Source organism: Dipteris shenzhenensis, chromosome 33 (genome assembly GCF_047967505.1).
Source record: "Dipteris shenzhenensis isolate YYH24624 ecotype China chromosome 33, Dip_SZ_1.0, whole genome shotgun sequence".
Taxonomy (NCBI): domain Eukaryota; kingdom Viridiplantae; phylum Streptophyta; class Polypodiopsida; order Gleicheniales; family Dipteridaceae; genus Dipteris; species Dipteris shenzhenensis.
In genome coordinates this window covers 19,188,127-19,213,211 of record NC_141628.1, presented here as the reverse complement: position 1 = coordinate 19,213,211, position 25,085 = coordinate 19,188,127, and the positions used below count along the sequence as shown (strand labels likewise).

At 44.4% G+C, this 25,085-nt stretch overlaps 1 protein-coding gene across 1 annotated transcript in view; it reads left to right on the top strand.

The window, feature by feature from the left end:
• Window positions 1–5,543: 5,543 nt before the first annotated feature.
• The window catches only part of LOC147879789 (DNA-binding protein), a 129,482-nt gene continuing 109,940 nt past the window's right edge, over window positions 5,544–25,085 (top strand). Inside the window, exon 1 of the mRNA XM_087371543.1 lies at window positions 5,544–5,797. Within this exon, the coding sequence (XP_087227669.1) occupies window positions 5,678–5,797 (120 nt within the window). The 5' untranslated portion in view covers window positions 5,544–5,677. The remainder of the gene's footprint in view (window positions 5,798–25,085) is intronic.

The following is a 25,085-nucleotide window of genomic DNA, read 5'->3' as shown; positions in this document are numbered from 1 at the left end:
ATACTTTGAGAAGGTGAAAGCTTCTTGCTTTCAAAGGCAACAGGCCTCCCTTCTTCTAACGGAACAGCTCTTGCTGCAATGTCGCTTGTATCGGGTTCTAGGAAATACGATTTCTAGGATCAACAATTTTTAAAGACAAGTCCTTCTCTTACAGCTCTCTTGTTGGTTCTTTCCCCAAACGTAAGGTAATTTTATGAGGCCAACTCAGTCAATGGAGAGATGATATCAGAATATGCTTTTGATATGTCTTCTCTAGAACTTTACAAATCCTAAGAATGATCACAAAGCTGTTCCATTCATAGGTCCTGGTTTCACTAAAATTGCAGGCACCTTTGGATCCATTCAACCCCATCACAAGTTATAATGAAACCCAAATACTCTAGCTTAATCATGCATAGCACAATTTTCTTTTTATTTACATAGAGAAGAGACTAGCTTGTGTCAAAGCATTTAACACTTTTCTCAAGTGTTCTTTATGTTCAGCAAGACTTGCTGTAAACTAATATATCATCAATAAAATGTACTACAAACTTCTCGATATAGGGCATACTAAGTCATTCATCAGCACGAAAAATGTAACCGTGCATTGGTAAGCCAAGTTGAATATGCCCTAGGTTGAGGTATTCCTCCGGCTGCCTACCTACTTCCTATGGTATATGTGCCTATCACTCTCAAGGGTACCTACTTCCTATGGTATATGTGCCTATCACTCTCTAACCCTTGCTCTACCCTCAAATTGGCCACCCCACAATAATTTTTTTATGCCCTTGGCAACTTACTCCTCCTGAATTTTTTGTTTTTTACAATTTGTATACTTGGTAGTTGTATTAGATGAATGTTTTTGCATGCTTTGTGCGGGTGCAATTCAATGTCAAGTAGTGGTATTTAGTGTCTGTGCATATTTTCATCTTGTAGCGGAAGGGATTTAAATAAACGCGAACATTACCATACTAAATGGTAGATTTTTGATTTTGAGACAAGGTGGATTGGATGATGGAAATGATGCTCCGTCAATCGCCACCATTGACGAGAGGCCGCATTGTAACTTGTTAGAAGCTCTTGTATGCTTGCAAATGCAAGTCAAAATGTCAATAAAATTTTTGGAGTGCACAAAAAACAGACGTTCTCCCCATGGACCTATAAATTAGGAGTAGGAACTAACACAACAACAATCATAAGAATTGTAGTCCTTCCCACTCTTGGTCTGAAGGTATCTTTGTATTCAGCCACTCTACCAACCACAATCATCTCCCACATATTCTTTATTCATATAAATTCATAATCTTGAGAAAATGATCTCCCCAAATGATGATCAAAGCCTACCATCCCCATCAACCATTTTACAAAAATGGGGTTCCATCCTTCGAATTACTCAATCACCCATGTAAATAAGTTCCATATTTATCCCATTAGATAGGGACATTCAAGTTTTCAACCATATATATGTTATTTAATAGCTTTCAAGTGACCCCTCATCTTACTACTTGACTTCACGGCACTCTCTTTCTCCTTTTTATGCTCTTAGTTGGCCTACTCTCTATGTTATTTACTACTTGAATTCATGGATCTCTCTCCCTCCTTTTTATGCCCTTAGTTGGCCTACTATTATTTTTGTGAGCACCACGATATGCAAAGGAGAAGAAATGGGAAATGTAGACTTTGTGAAGGGAAACAGTTTTTTTTTCAAATAGGTGAAGGGAAACACTTTATGAGAAGCACCGACTTTATCCCCTCTAGCATTGTCTCAACCCTTAAATGATTTGAAAAAACAGGAAAGAGTAGCTTTGCTTTATAGTGAATCTAATGGAGCACGAAGTAATAATATTGTCATCCTCTTCTGACTTCATTAGAGTAACTTTACTTTGACTTAGTTCAAGCGACTTTGCTTGAGAGTGGATGTAACAGAGCAAGAAGCAACCTTATTGTCATCTTCCTCCCCAGCTAAGTTCGACAATCTTATTATTGTTATTGTTACCTCACAAATTCATGACCTTTCACAAGGCCTCCACAAAGCTAGTGCTTGGATCATACAAGCGATGGCATCACCTTTCTCTTACCCTAGTATAATATTAATGTTGAGGATAAGCATATTTCACAACTGGATACAAGGTATGTAGTTATTCTTGCGATGCATGCGCCTTACAAAAGGTTTATAAAAGATAGTCTCTCTGGACATCACGCTTGATATGTCATGCGTTAGCAATGCACTGAGGCACTGTCTCAAATTTTTTTGGGAGAAAACATGTATATGACTATATCCACATAGAGTTATATAGCAACATCTATGTGGCTATATGTACAGAGCTGCATAACAACATCTATATGACACTATATACATAGAGTTAATAGCAATACAATTACGATTGTTTTTTTTATAAAGCTAGTCCAACTAGCCCCCCCACTCTGTTCTCCTAGTTTCCTCTTTCTCTTAATCCTCCTCCTCATATCCTAACAATCCAATTGGTCCTCTTAATCTCTAGCCACTTGCTCTCGATATGCCTACATGATTTTCCACTAAAGTTCACAAAATGTCATCATCAAATGATCGTGAGAAGAGTTGCACCAATAAGGACTAATGAAACATGTGCTTTTTCCTAGGTATAATGAGCGTTGCACTATCTTTCTCAATGTCTCTTTCACTTGTATGCCTTGCTGATACCTAAGGCCTGGCTTGTATTCTGTTGGCTTCTCTTGTTCGTACTCCTTTCTATAGAGGATACACTTATTTAGGCAAGCAAAAATTGACTTGTAGTCCACTCCAAGGATTTCAACATTGTATTGTCTTTCATTTGCATTTTTATTTATGCATTAATATGTTCATTCATCTACATCAAACTGATGCAAAAATATTATGAAAAATGTAAATAACCAAGGAAAAATGCCTATTAACCGACTAATTTTATCATTAGTAGTAGCCATAGTAATGTCAATAAAAGCCTTATTAACAGTAAATGCATAATTATGCATTCTTGTTTGTCAAATTATACTAGCAATAATAGCTAAATGTGTCCTTTGGGCAAGTCAATTATTGATTGACTCCATGAGGTTGGAAGTCAAGAAGAGGTATAAATTGGTGGCAACATAAATACTAAACCTTTCCAATTTAATAAATTTTGCTTCTTTACCTGGAAGCTCCTACATAATTGGTGGTGGTTGCAGAATGGAATCTGAAAAAAAAGGGTTAACATCAACTCAAGATGCCCTCTTTGCAAGATGCACATAGAAGACATCAAGTGTTTGCTTTGATCCTACCTTATGGTTAGATGTTTATGGTGGGTATTGGAAAGGGCTATCAGGTTGGTAGGTTTGATGAGTTGGAAAAGGCTAATAGGCAAGGTAGGTTTGATGAGTCAACTCTTGCGTGACAGGTGGATGGAAGAGAGTTCTTTTGGGTGATACTTAGGGTTTACCATGACATTATGGCAACTATGCTTTTTGTTTGCTATTTTGGAAGTTAAAAAATGCTATAACATTTAGGTAGTGATAATTGGCAAGGGTAACCAAATGAGGTTGTATGTAAAGAGGTGCTCTTGGATACAGTTGAACAAATTAAGGGTAAATCCAACATGTTGTTCAAACCCTATCTAGTAGGCATCTATAGCCTGATATGCAATGTAGGCCGAGTTGTAGGGGTGGGACCCAATTTTTGTAATATTGTGGCCTTTTTTTTTTCTTAGGGGGGGGGCCTAGCCACCTCCTTGAATAAACTGTGGAGGGTATCACCCCTCATCCCCCCCAAAAGAAAAAAAAAGAGAGGCAAAAATCAGTAGATGTGAACCAAACCCCAAGACGACTATCTAGATGGCCATTGTGAGCAAGTTTGGAATTTGATTAAAGTGGTTTTCAATCGAACCCTCAAGTCCACTATTTTGTCGACTTGAGGACCCCCTTTCATAGGACACATTTTATTTGACCTTAAGTCTTTGTGTAGGTCTAGCCTCAACCTTCGTCCTAAAGTGTCTTAAAATTCTTTTGATTCCTCAAAGTCTTTTTAGAAGCATGGTCTAGCTTAAGTCAATGATTTGCTTAGAATCTATAGCCTAGTGGAAAGGAAATCGTCTTTGTAAAGTAGTCATAGATTACGTCCACTATGACCATTGTAAAAATAGCTAATCTTTTAGGATCATTAGGGCTCAAGGAAAAGCCATTCTAAGGAAAAGGGCTTTTGTGGGAAAACTACCCTCGAATGATTCACAAAATCTTTTTTCCCACAAGAACATGGACCTGAAGAGTCATCGGTTTTGTGAGAAAAAAATGTAGGAAAAAGGTGGGGATCACTTGCCATCTTGGCATTAAATTTCCCATTTCTCACCAACTACCATTTCCCATTTCCCATTTCTCACCAACTACCATAATGCCTCAAGTGTCCAAGGATTGCATCTATGTATGCACGTGGACTCAATCTTTAAAACCCCATTGGCCATGCAACTATAACCCTAATGACACGATGGGAAAAGGGTTGTTATGGGAAAAACTGATTCCCCATGCTAAATATCATAATATTTGGTGAAAATCACGATATTATGTTATATTCTATCCTGAAATGCTTCAAGGAGAGTATTTTTTTGCACAAAACCATTGACCTCAAAAGCTCGCTCGTTTTGCGGGGGGAAAAGGTTGGTTGACCACATGCCACCTTGGCATTCAATTCCTCATTTCCATAAGGCTATCAGAGCACCTCCCAGCATTTACTAGTCGTAAGCCCAGGAGCAGCTAGTTTGAAGTGTCCCACGATGGCTTCATTGCTTTTTCCCCCAGCTCTAGTAGCGTTATTTGAAGGCTAGCACAACATTAAGCATTACAATTGGCTGATCTCCAACAAATTAGTTCAAAAGGCTTTGTGGGGACAAGTTGCAATGCTAGTTTGGTAGCCTAATGCTATACTTTCAACCTTGATAGCAGCGTGGGGAGCCTTGCTAAGTGCCTGAGAATACATCTTTGCATACTTGTGGCTCAATGTGGACTCGAATTTTTTTTCCCAAGTATGAGGGGCTGCCCATGGTCTATGCTGACAGGCAATAGGTTCTGAAGGGAATTGAAGGTGGGCACTGAGTGGGTCAAGATGGAGTAACAACAACCATTCTCTTCTTTTGGGAGGACTGTTGCTGTGTGGATTCGAACGGGGCGGGGGCTACTTCTCATGTCATTTAGTGCTAGGTATTGACGACAGCTTCATGTGGAAAGATACTGACCATTGTAGCTTGCCAAAATTTTTATTGGTCCATCGATTCTTGACGGTGCATGGGCAAACGACAGCATTGGACATGCTTTCTTGCGGATGGACATGAGTATGGCCGAGTTGGTTGGTGCCTCGTCAATCAACGTCCTTTTTTCATGGATGGCGTTTGCCTTGTCTAAACCCTCATAGGCTGGCTTCACACCCCTCGCTGGTCATCCTCCAAAAGGTGGTGTGGTCCAATAGGAGGGACGGGCACGGACACTAACACAAAAGATTTGTGTTTGGCCCATGAAGGCCGTCCACTCCATGGCCAACTCCTCCAACTGGTACATGAGTAGCCCATTCCATCTCACAAATTGACCAGTCGGATGGTTTGAACCCATGCTCAGGCGCTCCTCGATATACACCGTTATGGTACACGTGGCTCAAAGGGGCCTCGGTGTTATGGAAACTACTAATAAGTAGGCTTCCATCTTCAGTAGCTTGCTGTCCGACGCCATGGCTGCCAGAGAGAAAAAAAAGTCCGTGTCTTCGTCGTCTCATAGCAGCGATCGACCCGCTCCTATGACCCTCGAGCTTTTCGTCAGCACAATGCTACCTTTGATTGACCTTGAAAAGGTATCATTCTTCCGCAATTCAGCGCTTCGTTTAATCTTCATTTTATCGGCTGCACAATCTTCGCTGCTCGATTTGCACTCCCGGAAGACCCGTTGCGGCTAGTCTTGAACACAGCTCGCATTTCGATCTTCACTTTGAGAATAAAGGCTTATATACAGAGCGAGTTCAAAATGACTTTCAGTTGTATATCATCACGACACTTTTCCTGGAGCGGAGAAGTTCATAAGCGAGCTGAGTCTTGTAAGCCTAGCAGCTACTGCTGCTAAGGGACTGTGAGTGAAAATATGCACTTATTGGAGACAATTTTCCCCCCACATAAACGAACTGCTTGGTAGTTAATTCTAAGAAATTGTATACGAAAAGGAAGTGTTTACTTTTACATATTGTACCATCTTCACAAAAATAGACAAGAACAATGTAAGATTCTTTAGAAACCCTGTATAGCTTGTTATGCTTGGGCACTGATGACGAGCTTTGCTTGCTAAGTATGTCTTTCTTTTGTTTCCCATAAAAGTTTTTGTTTAAATTTGTATGATTGGACTTATTATAGTCTTACAAAGGTATATATATAAGATTCTTTCCATGGTGGAGGGGAACTCAAAGTGGAATTTTTAGAATGATGCCATTACCTCCCTTCTCAACCTATAGAAGACTTATCAAGTCTCTTTAAACTAGAGCGCTGTTGGTTAAAAACTGAATATAATTTTCTGGCTTTCCTAATGCCAATGAAAGTCATGTTGTAAACAATGTGAGACGACTCCTTGAAAATAGAAGACTCGGAGGAATCACATCTTTTTCTCTTTGGGCATTTGGCATAGATCACACTATAGGGGATGGGGACTTTACCTCCATGCTTACAAGACTAGACGCATGGCCCACAAGAGTGACTACGGCACTTGTTCATCGCACGGCTATAGCCAAGAGACTGCAGCGGGGCTGTTCATGCCGACAGCTACCACCGCCCTATCATAGGATTTTTGCCCCGCAGCAACCTCACATCGACGCCCCTCTCCTAGGGTTGACAGATGACTACTTAGTGGCTCCACCTAGCAGTTCATTGTATCAGCTTCTTTTAGTCTCATAGGCCCTTTTTGGTCTTTTCGAATACTTTAATAGACTCTCTCTCTCTCTCTCTCTCTCCATATGCTTTATTCCTTCTTTCCCTCTTCTTGGTCTATAAAGCCCTCTAGATTTCATGTGCACTGACTGGTGCTAGGGGTATTCCTTTTTGGTGATGGTATACACAAATCTCGAGGGGCTGTGTGAAGCTGTATACATGGTCAGCTTGTGAATGTAAGTCTTCGTATCTTGTCTCTTTATGTTTTGAAGCTCACCAACTTGCCCCATCTTTTGGATAGTTCGATTATAGGTTCATCACTTCATTGTCTGGAGCAACAGCTTCTGTGCCGTACGGCCTCATGAATGAAAGCTGCCAAACATCTCTGGTTTGGATAGGATAGGAAGTTGGGTAGGTAGCCGAAGCCGTCTTTGAAAACCCATTGGTACCGGCCTTTGATCTCGTAGTAGAGCGGGCACCTGAAAGCGAAATGCTACTTTGACTCTATCTCCTAGGAATCGCTAGGGTACAGATGCGGCCCTGTTTGGGTATGCCCTTCGCTCGACCACTCTTTATACAGAGGCAGTGTGATGAGAGCTGGAACTGCCCAATCAAGATCCTCATGGAGCAGGGGACTTGGATGCGTGTGTATCTTGGTGGGTCGATGACACCCTCCTTCGAAATTCGTAGGCAGTGGTCTTTGTAGAAGCAGAGCTTCACAGGGAGCTCACGAGGTGCCAACTAAGTCTTGAACATGTGTGACTATAGGAGATTCTCTCAGGTGACCTGGTTCACCTCGTGATATGTGAGTGGGATAGAGGGAGCTGCTATAAAGAAAGTACTTGAAGGAGTGCCCTCGCAGGGGATTTGTTCACTTCCTTAAGTATACAAAAAACTACTAAGAAGAAGGAGGCGGTATACCAATCCCCAACCGTGGGCTGAGATGCTCAAGAGTAGGGCGATTAACCGGCTTGGTAAGAATATCAGCACGATTATCGGCAGCTGGAACATAGATCAATCGAATAGTACCTAATTCCACTTGCTCGCGAGTAAAATGAAAGTGAACACCGACATGTTTGGTGCGGTTGGAAAAAATGGGATTGCCGGCGAGAGCGATGGCACTTTTGTTGTCGACGTAGAGGATCGTTGGTTCAGTACAAGGAAAGAATAGCTCTGCCAGAAACTGTCGGAGATATATGGCCTTTGTGGTACAATCATACAAGGCCCGGTATTCAGCCTCAGTAGAAGAGCCAGCAACAGTTTCTTGTTTACGGTTAGACCAAGAAACAGGTGCCGAGCCAAACGAGAAAATATAGCCGCCATGAGAACGACGATTGTCCGGGTCGCCAGCCCAGTCGGATCAGTGTATCCCTATAGTGTTAGTCCTGGTCTGAAATGTAAACCATAAGAGTAAGTACCACGTATGAACCGCAAGATACGAATACATGCATGCCAATGAGTGAGCTTGGGGTTATTAAAATACTGAGTAAGCAAGATCCGGACGAGTGTGAAGGAGGCAAAGGAGTTTGCCAATAACCTGACGGTAGAGATGTTCATCAAAGGGAGGAGACTCCAAGTCTTTTGAGAGCTTGACTGTGGGATCTAAGGGAGTGGTAGCAAGCTTAGGCTCATGGGGAATGATCTGATCAAGGAGTTGAAGAGCATATTTCTGTTGAGAAACAAAAATACCACCAGAATGTTGAACAACTTCCATGCCTAAGAAATAGGAGAGAAGACCGAGATCAGTCATTTCAAAAGTGGTACTTAGTTGAGTTTTAATGAATTGAAGTGTAGTGGGAGTAGAGAGTGGGAGTAGAGCCTAAAAGCAAAAGATCATCTACGTAGAGTAAGATAAAGCAGACCCCCTCTGACGATTGATGGATATATAAATTTGGATCAAAAGGAGTGGAATGAAAACCATTAGTTTTGAGGAAGGTGTCTATCCTGTGAAACCATGATCGAGGTGCTTGTTTAAGCCCATAAAGAGCTTTGCGGAGACCGAATACCTTATTTTCATGGCGAGGAGGAGAAAAACCAGGTGGGGGAGTCACATAGACTTCTTCATCAAGGTAGCCATTGAGAAAGGCACTCTTGACATCCATCTGATAGATAGACCAGCGGTGATGAGCAACTAGGGCAATTAACCGGCTTGGTAAGAATATCAGCATGATTATCGGCAGCTGGAACATAGATCAATCGAATAGTACCTAATTCCACTTGCTCGCGAGTAAAATGAACCTGCACACCCTGAGCTTCCTCCAGAGCTAGGGCGATTAACCGGCTTGGTAAGAATATCAACATGATTATCGGCAGCTGGAACATAGATCAATCGAATAGTACCTAATTCCACTTGCTCGCGAGTAAAATGAACCTGCACACCCCGTGCTCGAATAGTTGCTTCCTCCAGAGCTTCTCTCTCATATCTTCTCCCGAACATGACGCCTTTTGAGGCCTTCTATGGCTACCGACCTTCTATTTCTCATATTCGCATCTTTGGATGCCGCGCGTACACTCATACTCCCAATGATACTCGCGGTAAACTCGAACCTCGTGCTGAACTTTTTCTTCTAGTTGGCTACTCAGCAGAAGCTAAAGCTTATCGATTATTTGATCCTCGTACAAACAAAGTTTTGGTTCGCCGAGATGTGGTCTTCGATGAAAGAGATGTTCTAAAAAATTCCTTTATTCTCTCTAGTGATGACGTATCTACTCCTGTTCCCTCCGACAATTCTCCACCTGAAATTTCTTCCTCTCCTCCCGAAACCTCTCTCTCACCACCCATTGCTTCTCCTCACGACCCGCTGCCACGCTGGTATCGCCAAACTATGAAGGATTCCGGGATTATTCCCGTAGAACTTCCTCCTTCCGGTCCTCGCCGCTCTACTCGAACAACTTCTTCCACTACCACCGCCTCCATTTTTTACCACGGCCTATATCATACATTTTGAACCTAAGTGGCAGGAAGCAGTTCAAAATCCTGTGTGGCATCGTGCCATGGAACAGGAGCTTGAGAGTATTGATCGCAATCAGACCTGGATTTTGGTCAATCGACCCACTCACAAAAAGGTCATCGGAACAAAGTGGATCTTCCGAACAAAACTCAAAGCCGATGGAACACTGGACAAGTACAAAGCTCGCTTAGTAGTGCAAGGATTTCGCCAAAAACATGGTATCGATTATGAGGAAACCTTTGCCCCTACTGCTCGATTAACATCGATTAACATATAGAGCGGCGAGGACCGGAAGGAGGAAGTTCTACGGGAATAATCTCGGAATCCTTCATAGTTTTGCGATACCAGCGTGGCAGCGGGTCGTGAGGAGAAGCAATGGGTGGTGAGAGAGAGGTTTCGGGAGGAGAGGAAGAAATTTCAGGTGGAGAATTGTCGGAGGGAACAGGAGTAGATACGTCATCAGTAGAGAGAATAGAGGAATTTTTTAGAACATCTCTTTCATCGAAGACCACATCTCGGTGAACCAAAACTTTGTTTGTGCGAGGATCAAATAATCGATAAGCTTTGGCTTCTGCTGAGTAGTCAACTAGAAGAAAAAGTTCAGCACGAGGTTCGAGTTTACCGCGAGTATCATTGGGAGTATGAGTGTACGCGCGGCATCCAAAGATGCGAATATGAGAAATAGAAGGTCGGTAGCCATAGAAGGCCTCAAAAGGCGTCATGTTCGGGAGAAGATATGAGAGAGAAGCTCTGGAGGAAGCAACTATTCGAGCACGGGGTGTGCAGGTTCATTTGTTGCAGATATAGCAAGCTCCAGCCGTCATCATCCACCTGATGGATGATCTTATTGTGTGGATGTCGTTCTATCGGCAGTATGTATAGCGGAGTAAGCGATAGCTAGCCGCCAGTTGTTCATCTAGGAATTGATATTACTAGATAGACTTATGTCTTGTACACTATGACCACTATGTTAGTCATATGTGGACTTAGGGTATGATGGAATAAAAAGTAAGAAAAGGGGACACACATAGTAGTCTTCCTACTACTCCTCAACACTTGTGTCTTGTGCTCATTGTCTCTCCACCTCCTCCTTCTCTTTTAACATGGTATCAGAGCACCAGGTGTGCATCTCGTAGTCACGAGGGAGTTGCATCGGAGAGAGTCTTATGCTCAGCCAGTGAGCAGCTTTTTCGAGCACATACAGAGGAGGGGCAGCCGCCATACCACAAAATCCAACGGTGGAATTTTGGGACGCCGTTCGCGGTGAAGCTTCGGGTGGTCAAGGTCTCTCAGCATTCCGGGGCCATCTTGACCTTCATTTTTTCGAAATTCGTCATTTCCGCAGGCGATTTCAGACACCCTGTTTCTGCGCGACAGAGTGGTCGCATCCTGAAAGTGAGTCCGTTTTCCATTCTGGACTCTGTCCAAAGTTTTTCCTTTGCTACCTTCTATTTCGCAAGGTTGTATATGCCAGGAAAGAGGACAGGTACACTGCAGGTATCAGATTTGATGCAGGAACAGTGAACTGTTTATGCTAGTTTGGTTGGACGCTGTAGTCACCATTTGGCAGAGTTGTTTGATTCATGCTTCGAAGCTTATGCTAGTTACATACGGCAGTGGAAGGCCTGTATTTCTGAGTTCTTGGTGTTGTATGCCCTTATGCAATTGAATATTGCAGAGTTGTATGCTATTGGAAGGCAGTGAAAGTGATACTTGTATGCTCAGCAAGAGCAGGTTTCTTATGCACAGAGTTGCAGTAGTTTTTGTTGTTATTTGACTTGAGTCAAAGGTCTTGCAAGGCAGTGATTTGCTGTGTTTTTTCTCATCTCGCTGTGTTCATTAGTTTGCTGTGTTTATACAGTAAATATGACAGAACAAGCTTCAGCCTCTCACATCACAGGAGAGAAGTTGGATAAAAATAACTATCCTGCCTGGAAGTTCAGAATCAAGAACTTCTTGATGGGCAAGGAGTTGTGGGAGCTATGCATTGGCACGGATCAAAAGCCAGCAGGTGATGCTACAGATGCACCAGTAAGAGCATGGGTAAAGAAAGCAAGGCAGGCCATTCACTACATTTCTATCACAGTGAGTGATAGTATGATTGGCCACATACAGGATGCTGAGACACCCAAGGAAGTTTGGGATACGCTGTCAAACCTGTTTGAGACGTCTACAAAGGCGCGTAAGCTGCAGCTAAAGCAGCAACTAAATGAAGTAAAGAAGGGGTCATTGAGCATCAATGACTATGTGCTAAAAATAAGAGCACTAACAGATCAACTTGGCAGCATTGGGGTTGTCATTGATGATGATGATTTGCTGCTTGTTACTCTGCAGGGTCTTGGCAAAGAGTACAAACCCTTTGAAACATCTATTGCTGTAAGAGATACCTTCCCTACATTTAATGAGCTTATTCCTCTTCTTGTCAGTGAAGAGATGAGGCTTGGACATTCTACATCCACTGGTGGAAACCAGGAACATGCATTGATTGCAGGCAGGGGGAGAGGTAGAGGACGTGGTCATAATAGAGGCCGAGGTGCAGGACGCTATGGCGCACAAGGAAGAGGCCAAAACAATCAAAATCAGCAAGGACAAGGAGATGCTCAAAATGAACAGCAATATGTTCAGCAGAATGCAAGAGGCAGAGGAAATAATCATGGTAGAGGTAACTACCAGAATCAAGGAAGAAGGCCTGGTGTATGCAACTACTGTGGTGCAAAAGGACATTGGGCAAAGGAGTGTTTCAAGAAGCAAAATGACATAAGAAGTGGCAAGCTGCCACAAAATAATTATGCTTCTACAGACTATGAGAGTACCAGCAGAAGTGATCATCTATTGGCGATGACACATTCAATGGATAACACTATGCAGGAAAGTGCAGAAGATTGGTACATCGATTCAGGAGCGTCAAATCATATGACTGCTCGTGGGGAATGGTTCACATCCTTGGAACCAGTAAAAGCCCCATCTTATGTGTTCACAGGTGATGATTCTCAACATGAGATCACACACATGGGAAATGTCCCAGTTAATACAGATGCAGGCAATATCAAGGCATTGGGTGAAGTGTTGCATGTGCCTAGCATCACCAAAAATCGGATTTCTGTTGGTCAAATGGTTGAGCGGGACTTGCAGGTTCGCTTCAACAAAACAGGATGTTATATTGAAGATATGAACAATAACATGCAGCTGGTTGCAAAAGGAAAAAAGACAGGCAGAATGTTTAAATTGGATGCCAATATGCCTGCAGTAGAGGCAGCCATGTATGCTCATAGTGATGCGCAAATTTCAGATATTGAAATGTGGCATAAGAGGATAGGACACATGAACTACCAAAGGCTGAAAACTTTGCCTACCTCAGGCATAGTTACAGGGGTGCCAGCATTTAAGGTTAGTGGTCCATCCACAGTTTGCAGTTCATGCCAAATAGGCAAGCAAGCCAGGTTGCCATTTCCTCAACATGGGAGAAGAGCTCGCAGAATTTTAGAGCTTATACATAGTGACGTTTGGACACCATCTCAGCCTAGTCTGAGTGGCTATGAGTACTATGTTTCATTCATTGATGATTACTCAAGTAAGACTTGGGTTTATTTTATGAAACAGAAGTCTGAAGTACTTGCAAAATTCAAAGAGTTCAAAGCACTTGTGGAAAAGCAAACAGGACAGCGCATTTTGTGCCTCAGATCAGATAATGGGGGCGAATATGTGTCTGATGAGTTTAATGCCTTTCTCAAGGAGCATGGCATTAAGAGGGAGAAAACATGTGGTTACAGCCCTCAACAAAATGGAAAGGCTGAAAGAAAGAACAGATTTGTAGCAGAAGTTTCCAGAGCCATGTTGGATGAGAAGAAAATGCCTAGACCATATTGGGCAGAGGCAGTTTCATGCGCAGTTTATCTCATGAATCGGGCACCTACATCTTCAGTGCATGACATGACGCCTGAAGAGGCCTTTACAGGTGTCAAACCAGATATTTCTCATTTGAAAGTATTTGGTTGTTTATGCTATGTACATATCCCTGATGAAAGGAGAAGGAAATTGGATCCCAAGGCAGTAAGATGTGTGTTTTTGGGTTATGCCTCAGAGTCAAAGGGGTATAGATGCTACAACCCTTCTACCAGGAAGTTCTATATTAGCAGGGATGTTGTTTTTGATGAGCTGAACTCATGGTTCAAGCCACCTCATGCCAATGGGCAAGATGCCAGTGTTTTGGCAGAAACAGAAAACAATGCAGTGCGCAGGCCCGCAGCGGACAGCCCGCTAAACAGTGCAAGTTTGGGGCCCGGAGAGGTTGATAACAGTCCCAAAACTGTCACTCCATGGACAGGAAGACTAAGGTCAAATATGGGCGGTTTAGGGCAGCAAAGATCAGCCCATGACAGTCCGGAAAATTCAGCGAGAAATGCACAACAATTGGGGACTCAAAACAGTCCAAGAAATAGTGGTGCAGCAGTAAGAAGTGGACAGCCAAGAAATAATGGTTATAACAGTCCAAACTTCAGTTCTGGGACTCATGGATTTGATGAGAATATGGGCTTTGATGCTGCGTATGAAAATCCAGAAGTACAATCATCAGGAAGGGTTTCTTTTTCTCCAGGTACAGTCATAGTTGATAGACACAATGCACCTACAGCTCCCCGCAGGTCAATGCGAGTTACTTATCCAGTTCAGAGGCTTACTTATGATGGTTTTATGGCGGTGCATCATGCATATATGGTTAAGGTTATCCAAGAGAGGGAGCCAAGTTCCCTTGAGGAAGCATGTGATAGCCCAAAATGGGTTGATGCCATGAATGAGGAAATGGATGCACTAAGTAAGCAGCACACATGGACACTTGCAGATTTGCCAGAGGGCAAGAAAGCAATTGGATGCAAGTGGGTGTACAAGGTGAAACATAAATCTGATGGTTCAGTGGGTAGATACAAAGCAAGATTGGTTGCTAAGGGCTATGCTCAAGAGTATGGAATTGATTTTGAGGAGACTTTCAGCCCTGTTGCAAAAATGGCAACTGTTAGAACTGTCATTGCTTTGGCTACGCACAATAAATGGGCTATGCATCAAATGGATGTTAAAAATGCATTTCTGAATGGTGATCTTATGGAAGAGGTGTATATGATGCAGCCACCTGGGTATGAAGACCCAAATCAGCCCACAAAAGTATGCAAGTTGCAGAAGGCATTATATGGATTGAAGCAAGCGCCACGCGCTTGGTATGGTAGAATAAATGCATACTTGCAGAAAATTGGTTTTCAGACATGCCCGTCAGACTCATCCTTGTATGTATATATTCAGGGGGAGCATATGATATTGCTGATTCTATATGTTGATGATCTGATATTGACAGGAAGCAGTGATGTGCTTATACAGCAGATGAAGGACAAACTCAAGGCTGAATTTGACATGAAGGACTTGGGTGAGCTGAGATACTTTCTTGGCATTGAAATCATAAGGGATGCCTATGACACTTGGATGGTGCAAAGGCAGTATGCTCTAGACATGCTCTCACGCTATGGGATGACGGCTTGTAAGCCAGTTTCAGTTCCCTTAGAGCAAAATGTCAAGTTAAGAGCAGATACAGGTGATGTCTTAGAAGATCCAGCTATGTATCGGCAGATGGTTGGTAGTCTTATTTATATGACGATCACTAGGCCTGATCTTAGTTATGCAGTTGGCTTGGTTAGCCAGTTTATGCAGACGCCTAGAAAGCCACATTTGGATGCTGTGAGGAGGATCCTCAGATATGTGAAGTCCACTGTGCAGTATGGGCTTCACTACAGATCTTTTGGTGATCTCATCTTGTTCGGGTACACTGATGCCGATTGGGCAGGTAGTTCTATGGACAGGAGGTCCACATCTGGGTATGTATTCAGCATTGGAAGTGCCGCTATCACGTGGTCTTCCAAGAAGCAACCCATAGTTGCATTGTCATCTACAGAGGCTGAGTACAGAGGGGCAGCATTGGCCGCTTGTGAGTCTATATGGTTATGCAGCCTACTTGCAGATTTGGGGCAGTATGTCAAGGATCCTGTTGCTCTCTATTGTGATAACATGAGCAGTATTCAGCTTGCTAGTAACCCAGTGTTTCATGCACGTACAAAACACATAGAGGTTCACTACCATTTCATAAGAGAGAAGGTCCTGGCAGGTCAGATTGACATGTCCTATGTGCAGACAGGAGAGCACGTTGCTGATATCTTCACGAAGGCGCTGCCTCGAGAGAAATTTGAGAACTTCCGATTCTTCATGGGAGTTCACAAGCTCGACTCGAGCTTGAGGGGGAGTGTTGCAGATATAGCAAGCTCCAGCCGTCATCATCCACCTGATGGATGATCTTATTGTGTGGATGTCGTTCTATCGGCAGTATGTATAGCGGAGTAAGCGATAGCTACCCGCTAGTTGTTCATCTAGGAATTGATATTACTAGATAGACTTATGTCTTGTACACTATGACCACTATGTTAGTCATATGTGGACTTAGGGTATGATGGAATAAAAAGTAAGAAAAGGGGACACACATAGTAGTCTTCCTACTACTCCTCAACACTTGTGTCTTGTGCTCATTGTCTCTCCACCTCCTCCTTCTCTTTTAACACATTTTACTCGTGAGCAAGTGGAATTAGGTACTATTATTGATCTATGTTCCAGCTGCCGATAATCATGCTGATATTCTTACCAAGCCGGTTAATCGCCCTAGCTCTGGAGGAAGCTCAGGGTGTGCAGGTTCATTTTACTCGCGAGCAAGTGGAATTAGGTACTATTCGATTGATCTATGTTCCAGCTGCCGATAATCATGCTGATATTCTTACCAAGCCGGTTAATCGCCCTAGCTGCTCATCACCGCTGGTCTATCTATCAGATGGATGTCAAGAGTGCCTTTCTCAATGGCTACCTTGATGAAGAAGTCTATGTGACTCCCCCACCTGGTTTTTCTCCTCCTAGCCATGAAAATAAGGTATTCGGTCTCCGCAAAGCTCTTTATGGGCTTAAACAAGCACCTCGATCATGGTTCCACAGGATAGACACCTTCCTCAAAACTAATGGTTTTCATTCCACTCCTTTTGATCCAAATTTATATATCCATCAATCGTCAGAGGGGGTCTGCTTTATCTTACTCTACGTAGATGATCTTTTGCTTTTAGGCTCTACTCCCACACTTCAATTCATTAAAACTCAACTAAGTACCACTTTTGAAATGACTGATCTCGGTCTTCTCTCCTATTTCTTAGGCATGGAAGTTGTTCAACATTCTGGTGGTATTTTTGTTTCTCAACAGAAATATGCTCTTCAACTCCTTGATCAGATCATTCCCCATGAGCCTAAGCTTGCTACCACTCCCTTAGATCCCACAGTCAAGCTCTCAAAAGACTTGGAGTCTCCTCCCTTTGATGAACATCTCTACCGTCAGGTTGTTGGCAAACTCCTCTGCCTCCTTCACACTCGTCCGGATCTTGCTTACTCAGTTTCCATTCTCAGTCAGTATTTTAATAACCCCAAGCTCACTCATTGGCATGCATGTATTCGTATCTTGCGGTTCATACGTGGTACTTACTCTTATGGTTTACATTTCAGATTAGGACTAACACTACAGGGATACACTGATCCGACTGGGCTGGTGACCCGGACAATCGTCGTTCTCATGGCGGCTATATTTTCTCGTTTGGCTCGGCACCTGTTTCTTGGTCTAACCGTAAACAAGAAACTGTTGCTGGCTCTTCTACTGAGGCTGAATACCGGGCCTTGTATGATTGTACCACAGAGGCCATATATCTCCGACAGTTTCTGGCAGAGCTATTCTTTCCTTGTACTGAACCAACGATCCTCTATGTCGACAACAAAAGTGCCATCGCTCTCGCCGGCAATCCCATTTTTTCCAACCGCACCAAACATGTCGGTGTTCACTTTCATTTTACTCGCGAGCAAGTGGAATTAGGTACTATTCGATTGATCTATGTTCCAGCTGCCGATAATCGTGCTGATATTCTTACCAAGCCGGTTAATCGCCCTACTCTTGAGCATCTCAGCCCACGGTTGGGGATTGGTATACCGCCTCCTTCTTCTTAGTAGTTTTTTGTATACTTAAGGAAGTGAACAAATCCCCTGCGAGGGCACTCCTTCAAGTACTTCTTTTTTGTACCATCATCTGGGCATTTAGTGAAGATGAAAACCTACTTTGTAGGCATCTTCATCTAAATGAAAACCCCTTTATTCACCCCAAAAAAAAAAAAAAAAAAAGGGCTGATGAAGAAGATAGATCACTCATGGAACACCTCTTTGCTTCTCCCGTCTACATTGGACATTGAGAGGGGGTGTTAAGCCAGGCAATCTCCAATTCTAGAGGACAGGATAATCAAAGGTCATACAGGCGCAAAGGTCCGATCACTTACAGGTAAAAACACCACAGGTGACTCTCCGTCAGGACACAAATCAACAATCAAAACCCGGACAAAATTCCACAACCAAAGCCCTGTCAAAGAGCCCCGGATCGGGGGCAAATTCCACAACCAAAGCATTGTCAAAGAGCCCTGGATCGGAGGCCAAAAAAGGCCCCTTTCTGGCTGACCAGATCTGGCCGACCAGATTGACCTGCTTGGTCAGATCTGGGTCAACCAGCTGGCCGACCAGACTGGTTGACCGACTAGCCCCTCCCTATTTAAAGGGGGGGGGCCTAGGTACTCTTCGCCACTTCAAGCTCCAGAGGTACCTTCACAGCCTGAGCCTCTTCTGCCCCCTGGCTGTCTCCGCTGCTGCCTCCACTTCTGCCTCCTGGCTGCCACCTCTGCTGCCTCCATTTCTGCCTCCTGGCTGCCTCCTCTGCTGCCTCCTCTTCTGCCCTTCTTTCTGCTCCAGATCTGCCCTCCTTTCTGCTCCAGATCTGCCTTCCTTTCTGCTTCAGATCTGCCCCATTTCTGCTCCAGATCTTCCCCCAACTTCTGCTCCAGATCTGCCCCCAACTTCTGCTCCAGATTATGTTCTTTCTATTCCAAATCTGCAGCAACTCTTGCATCAGTTTGCTGTCTCAGATTTGGTTCAGTTCCAACTTGTGGAGCTAGTGCAGAAGTCCACTATAGTTGTCTTCCTTGGAGAATTGATGTTTGCTTCCTCCAGAGCTTCTCTCTCATATCTTCTCCTATACTGAGTTCCGTTTGTGATATATATTTCTTCTTCAGCCATTATTAGTCTTCAGTATTGTTTTTCATGATTTGCTCTTCAACTCCTTGATCAGATCATTCCCCATGAGCCTAAGCTCGCTGCCACTCCCTTAGATCCCACAGTCAAGCTCTCAAAAGACTTGGAGTCTCCTCCCTTTGATGAACATCTCTACCGTCAGGTTGTTGGCAAACTCCTCTGCCTCCTTCACACTCGTCCGGATCTTGCTTACTCAGTTTCCATTCTCAGTCAGTATTTTAATAACCCCAAGCTCATTCATTGGCATGCATGTATTCGTATCTTGTGGTTCATACGTGGTACTTACTCTTATGGTTTACATTTCAGACCAGGACTAACACTACAGGGATACACTGATTTCGACTGAGACTAATAATGAAGACAGCCAGGAGGCAGAAATGGAGGCAGCAGAGGAGGTAGCCAGGAGGCAGAAGTGGAGGCAACAGCGGAGACAGCCAGGGGGCAGAAGAGGCTCAGGGTGTGCAGGTACCTCTGGAGCTTGAAGTGGCGAAGAGTACCCAGGCCCCCCGCCTTTAAATAGGGAGGGGCTAGTCGGTCAACCAGTCTGGTCGGCCAGCTGGTTGACCCAGATCTGACCAACCTGGTCAGATATTGACCGACCAGGTCAATCTGGTCAGCCAGATCTGGTCGGCCAGAAAGGGGCCTTTTTTGGCCTCCGATCCGGGGCTCTTTGACAGGGCTTTGGTTGTGGAATTTGCCCCCGATCCGGGGCTCTTTGACAGGGCTTTGGTTGTGGAATTTTGTCCGGGTTTTGATTGTTGATTTGTGTCCTGACGGAGAGTCACCTGTGGTGTTTTTACCTGTAAGTGATCGAACCTTTGCGCCAGTATGACCTTTGATCATCCTGTCCTCTAGAATTGGAGATTGCCTGGCTTAACACCCCCTCTCAATGTCCAATGTAGACGGGAGAAGCAAAGAGGTGTTCCATGAGTGATCTATCTTCTTCATCAGCCTTTTTTTTTTTCTTTTTTTTTTTTTTTGGGGTGAATAAAGGGGTTTTCATTTAGATGAAGATGCCTACAAAGTAGGTTTTCATCTTCACTAAATGCCCAGATGATGGTACAAAAAAGAAGTACTTGAAGGAGTGCCCTCGCAGGGGATTTGTTCACTTCCTTAAGTATACAAAAAACTGCTAAGAAGCAGCAGGCGGTATACCAATCCCCAACCGTGGGCTGAGATGCTCAAGAGTAGGGCGATTAACCGGCTTGGTAAGAATATCAGCATGATTATCGGCAGCTGGAACATAGATCAATCGAATAGTACCTAATTCCACTTGCTCGCGAGTAAAATGAAAGTGAACACCGACATGTTTGGTGCGGTTGGAAAAAATGGGATTGCCGGCGAGAGCGATGGCACTTTTGTTGTCGACGTAGAGGATCGTTGGTTCAGTACAAGGAAAGTGTAGCTCTGCCAGAAACTGTCGGAGATATATGGCCTCTTGTGGTACAATCATACAAGGCCCGGTATTCAGCCTCAGTAGAAGAGCCAGCAACAGTTTCTTGTTTACGGTTAGACCAAGAAACAGGTGCCGAGCCAAACGAGAAAATATAGCCGCCATGAGAACGACGATTGTTCGGGTCGCCAGCCCAGTCGGAATCAGTGTATCCCTGTAGTGTTAGTCCTGGTCTGAAATGTAAACCATAAGAGTAAGTACCACGTATGAACCGCAAGATACGAATACATGCATGCCAATGAGTGAGCTTGGGGTTATTAAAATACTGACTGAGAATGGAAACTGAGTAAGCAAGATCCGGACGAGTGTGAAGGAGGCAGAGGAGTTTGCCAACAACCTGACGGTAGAGATGTTCATCAAAGGGAGGAGACTCCAAGTCTTTTGAGAGCTTGAGTGTGGGATCTAAGGGGCAGCGAGCTTAGGCTCATGGGGAATGATCTGATTAAGGAGTTGAAGAGCATATTTCTATTGAGAAACAAAAATACCACCAGAATGTTGAACAACTTCCATGCCTAAGAAATAGGAGAGAAGACCGAGATCAGTCATTTCAAAAGTGGTGCTTAGTTGAGTTTTAATGAATTGAAGTGTAGTGGGAGTAGAGCCTAAAAGCAAAAGATCATCTACGTAGAGTAAGATAAAGCAGACCCCCTCTGACGATTGATGGATATATAAATTTGGATCAAAAGGAGTGGAATGAAAACCATTAGTTTTGAGGAAGGTGTCTATCCTGTGGAACCATGATCGAGGTGCTTGTTTAAGCCCATAAAGAGCTTTGCGGAGACGGAATACCTTATTTTCATGGCTAGGAGGAGAAAAACCAGGTGGGGGAGTCACATAGACTTCTTCATCAAGGTAGCCATTGAGAAAGGCACTCTTGACATCCATCTGATAGATAGACCAGCGGTGATGAGCAGCGAGGGCGAGAAGAAGGCGAAAGGAAGTTAATCGAGCAGTAGGGGCAAAGGTTTCCTCATAATCGATACCATGTTTTTGGCGAAATCCTTGCACTACTAAGCGAGCTTTGTACTTGTCCAATGTTCCATCGGCTTTGAGTTTTGTTCGGAAGATCCACTTTGTTCCGATGACCTTTTTGTGAGTGGGTCGATTGACCAAAATCCAGGTCTGATTGCGATCAATACTCTCAAGCTCCTGTTCCATGGCACGATGCCACGCAGGATTTTGAACTGCTTCCTGCCAATTGGCAGGTTCAGAATGTATGATATAGGCCGTGGTAAAAATGGAGGCGGTGGTAGTGGAAGAAGTTGTTCGAGTAGTGCGGTGAGGACCGAAAGGAGGAAGTTCTACGGGAATAATCTTGGAATCCTTCATAGTTTGCCGTACCAGCGTGGCAGCGGGTCGTGAGGAGAAGCAATGGGTGGTGAGAGAGAGGTTTCGGGAGGAGAGGAAGAAATTTCGGGTGGAGAATTATCGGAGGGAACAGGAGTAGATACGTCATCAGTAGAGAGAATAGAGGAATTTTTTAGAACATCTCTTTCATCGAAGACCACATCTTGGCGAACCAAAACTTTGTTTGTGCGAGGATCAAATAATCGATAAGCTTTGGCTTCTGCTGAGTAGCCAACTAGAAGAAAAAGTTCAGCACGAGGTTCGGGTTTACCGCGAGTATCATTGGGAGTATGAGTGTACGCGCGGCATCCAAAGATGCGAATATGAGAAATAGAAGGTCGGTAGCCATAGAAGGCCTCAAAAGGCATCATGTTCGAGAGAAGATATGAGAGAGAAGCTCTGGAGGAAGCAACTATTCAAGCTCCAAAGGTACCTGCACACCTTGAGCCTCTTCTGCTCCCTGGCTGTCTCCACTGCTGCCTCCATTTCTGCCTCCTGGCTGCCTCCACTGCTGCCTCCTCCTCTGCCCTTCTTTCTGCTCCAGATCTGCCCTCCTTTCTGCTCCAGATTTGCCCTCCTTTCTGCTCCAGATCTGCCTTCCTTTCTGCTTCAGATTTGCCCCATTTCTGCTCCAGATCTTCCCCAAGTACTTTCTTTATAGCCTCAACGCTATATTGGAAGGAGGCCTCAACGCTATACTAGAAAGGAAATAGTGAGTCTATATTGAGTTTGAGGCTCTCAAACCATTTGCAAGTATGTGCATACCAACACCTCTGGTCACCCTCTGCCGCCAGTGTTATGGAGGAGCATAAAGCCAACCAAGAGCCTACGTCGCAATGTGGTGCAAGATCTATTTTGCCGAATGCGGAAGAGATATGTGATGACATGGAGTGCTACATCAAACTGTAGTGGGGATGCCACACACATCTGATGTGGGACATAATGCCTACTACGGATCATCCTGAAAGCGTGAGAACTTGAAGTCTCTCAACTCGAGCCCACTCCGTCTCTCTGATAGATGAGACCCCCAACCAGGGCTCCTGTGGGTCAAACCAGAGAGTCGAAGAGGAGAGACTTGGTTTGAGGATCCTGGAAGCGAGAGGGAAAGCATTGTCGCTCGAGTTTGGCCAGCGCAGCGTACCCCTTGCTCAATCGAGCCTGTAGTGCTGTACAATCGGGCCGGAGAACAGGAACCCCATGTAGGTATAGGATGCAACTACCTCCACTGACAACCCATCCAAGGTAAAATGCTCTCTGTGCATTGCTGCCGGGGATGTGTTGAAGATCATGACCTTGGTTTTACCAAGGTCGACCTTCAAGTCATGTGTCTCTCAGAAAGTATGTAGTGCATCTAGATGTCACTGAAGCCCCTCTGCAGAGGAGATAGTAGGACCACACATCTGCATATAGAAGAATCTGAAGCAAGGATCCGACTAGAGAGAAGTCGGAACCAATCCCTCCTAGGGTCCCGATAAAGGTCTTAAGCTCATGTATGTAGAGGCTGAACTTGGTTATAACATGCAATCTTGTTTGACCCCAATGGTGCTCATGATCTCCTCTCTCCACCCTGCACCATTCGAACCCTACTTAAGACTCTCTCATAAAGTGCCATGACTGCCCAGATGATCTCCTGATCGTATCCCAAGTCCTGTAAGCATCTGATGAGTTGGGCTCTTGGCATCGTGTCAAAAGCCTTGGGGAAATCCATGGAGCTACAATACACCCTCTGTCTCCGTGTCTTGGCATCCTCGATGATCCCCTTGAGTGTGAGTATACGGTCCATGGTCCCATGATCTACGTGGAAGCCTGCTTGCCCTATGGCTCTGAATCCTCGAAGCTTTGCGACTAGGCTAACCTTTGCATCGTGTAATGATGCATAGGTCTTGGACATAACATGTCCAATCATAACGGCCCTGTAGTTTTCAAGATTCATGGGATCTCCTTCCTTGTGTATGGGTGTGATGATGTTAAGGGTCCAAGTGTGTGTGAAGTGCATCTAGATGTCACTGAAGCCCCTCTGCAGAGGAGATAGTAGGACCACATCATCTGCATATAGAAGAATCTGAAGCAAGGATCCGGCTAGAGAGAAACCAATCCCTCCTAGGGTCCCGATAAAGGTCTCAAGCTCATCTATGTAGAGGCCGAACATGGTTGGTGATAACATACAATCTTGTTTGACCCCAATGGTGCTCATGATCTCCTCTCTCCACCCTGCACCATTCGAACCCTACTTAAGACTCTCTCATAAAGTGCCATGACTACCTAGATTATCTCCTGATCGTATCCGAACTCCTGTAAGCATCTGATGAGTTGGGCTCTTGGCATCGTGTCAAAAGCCTTGGGGAAATCCATGGAGCTACAATACACCCTCTGTCTCCGTGTCCTGGCATCCTCGATGATCCCCCTGAGTGTGAGTATACATGCAGGGAAGATCCCCAAGCCTCATCTGTGCATTGACAAGCTGGCAGCTTTGTTGTGTCTCGCTCCAAGTCACGGCTATGCTGCGGGATTGCTCGTCCGTGCTATCCAAACTAGAAAAGCTCAGTGGTCATGCTCTGTAAGTCCACAGGGTCAGCATAGCGGAGACTCTGAACCAACGAGTTAGCGAGAGGTGTGCCTACGCATCCTAGTGTCGCGATGAAGGTCTCAAGCTGATAGATGCAGAGACCAACCAGAGTTGGTGATAATGGACAACCCTCTTTGATCTTGTTGGAGCTCTTGATCTCCTTCGCCCGCCTTCTAGTCGTCTGAACCCTGCGAGAGACCCTCTTGTAAAGTGCCATGACTGCCAAAATGATTTCTTGAGTGTATCCCAGATCCTGCAAGTGTCTGATGAGGTGAGTTCTCAGCACTGTATCAAAAGGCATGCGAAAATCGACGAAGCAACACTGAACTCTTTGTCTCGTGCTTTGGTCTCCTGAATGACACCTTGGAGTGTGAGGATCTGATCTAGAGTCGCAGGATCAACGTGGAAGCTTGGTTGAGTCCTAGGAGCTCTACAGATTGGCTGACCTATGTATCGAGCACTGAGGCATAGTTCCTGGGCATGACATGTCCAATAATAATGGTCCTGTAGTTTTTGGGGCTCATGGGGTTCCCTTACTTGTGGATGGGCATGATGTTAAGGGTCAAGGTGTGGTCAAAACTGGTACATACCACTTTGTAGCTTTGCCAAGATTGGGGCTAGTGGTACTTAGTCCACATGCAATTCAGTATGTAGTCCCTCATGATGTTTGGCTCAGCCAGTATGTAGCTTTAGAGTGCGTATCTGACATGAGCGGTGGTGGTGAATAATGC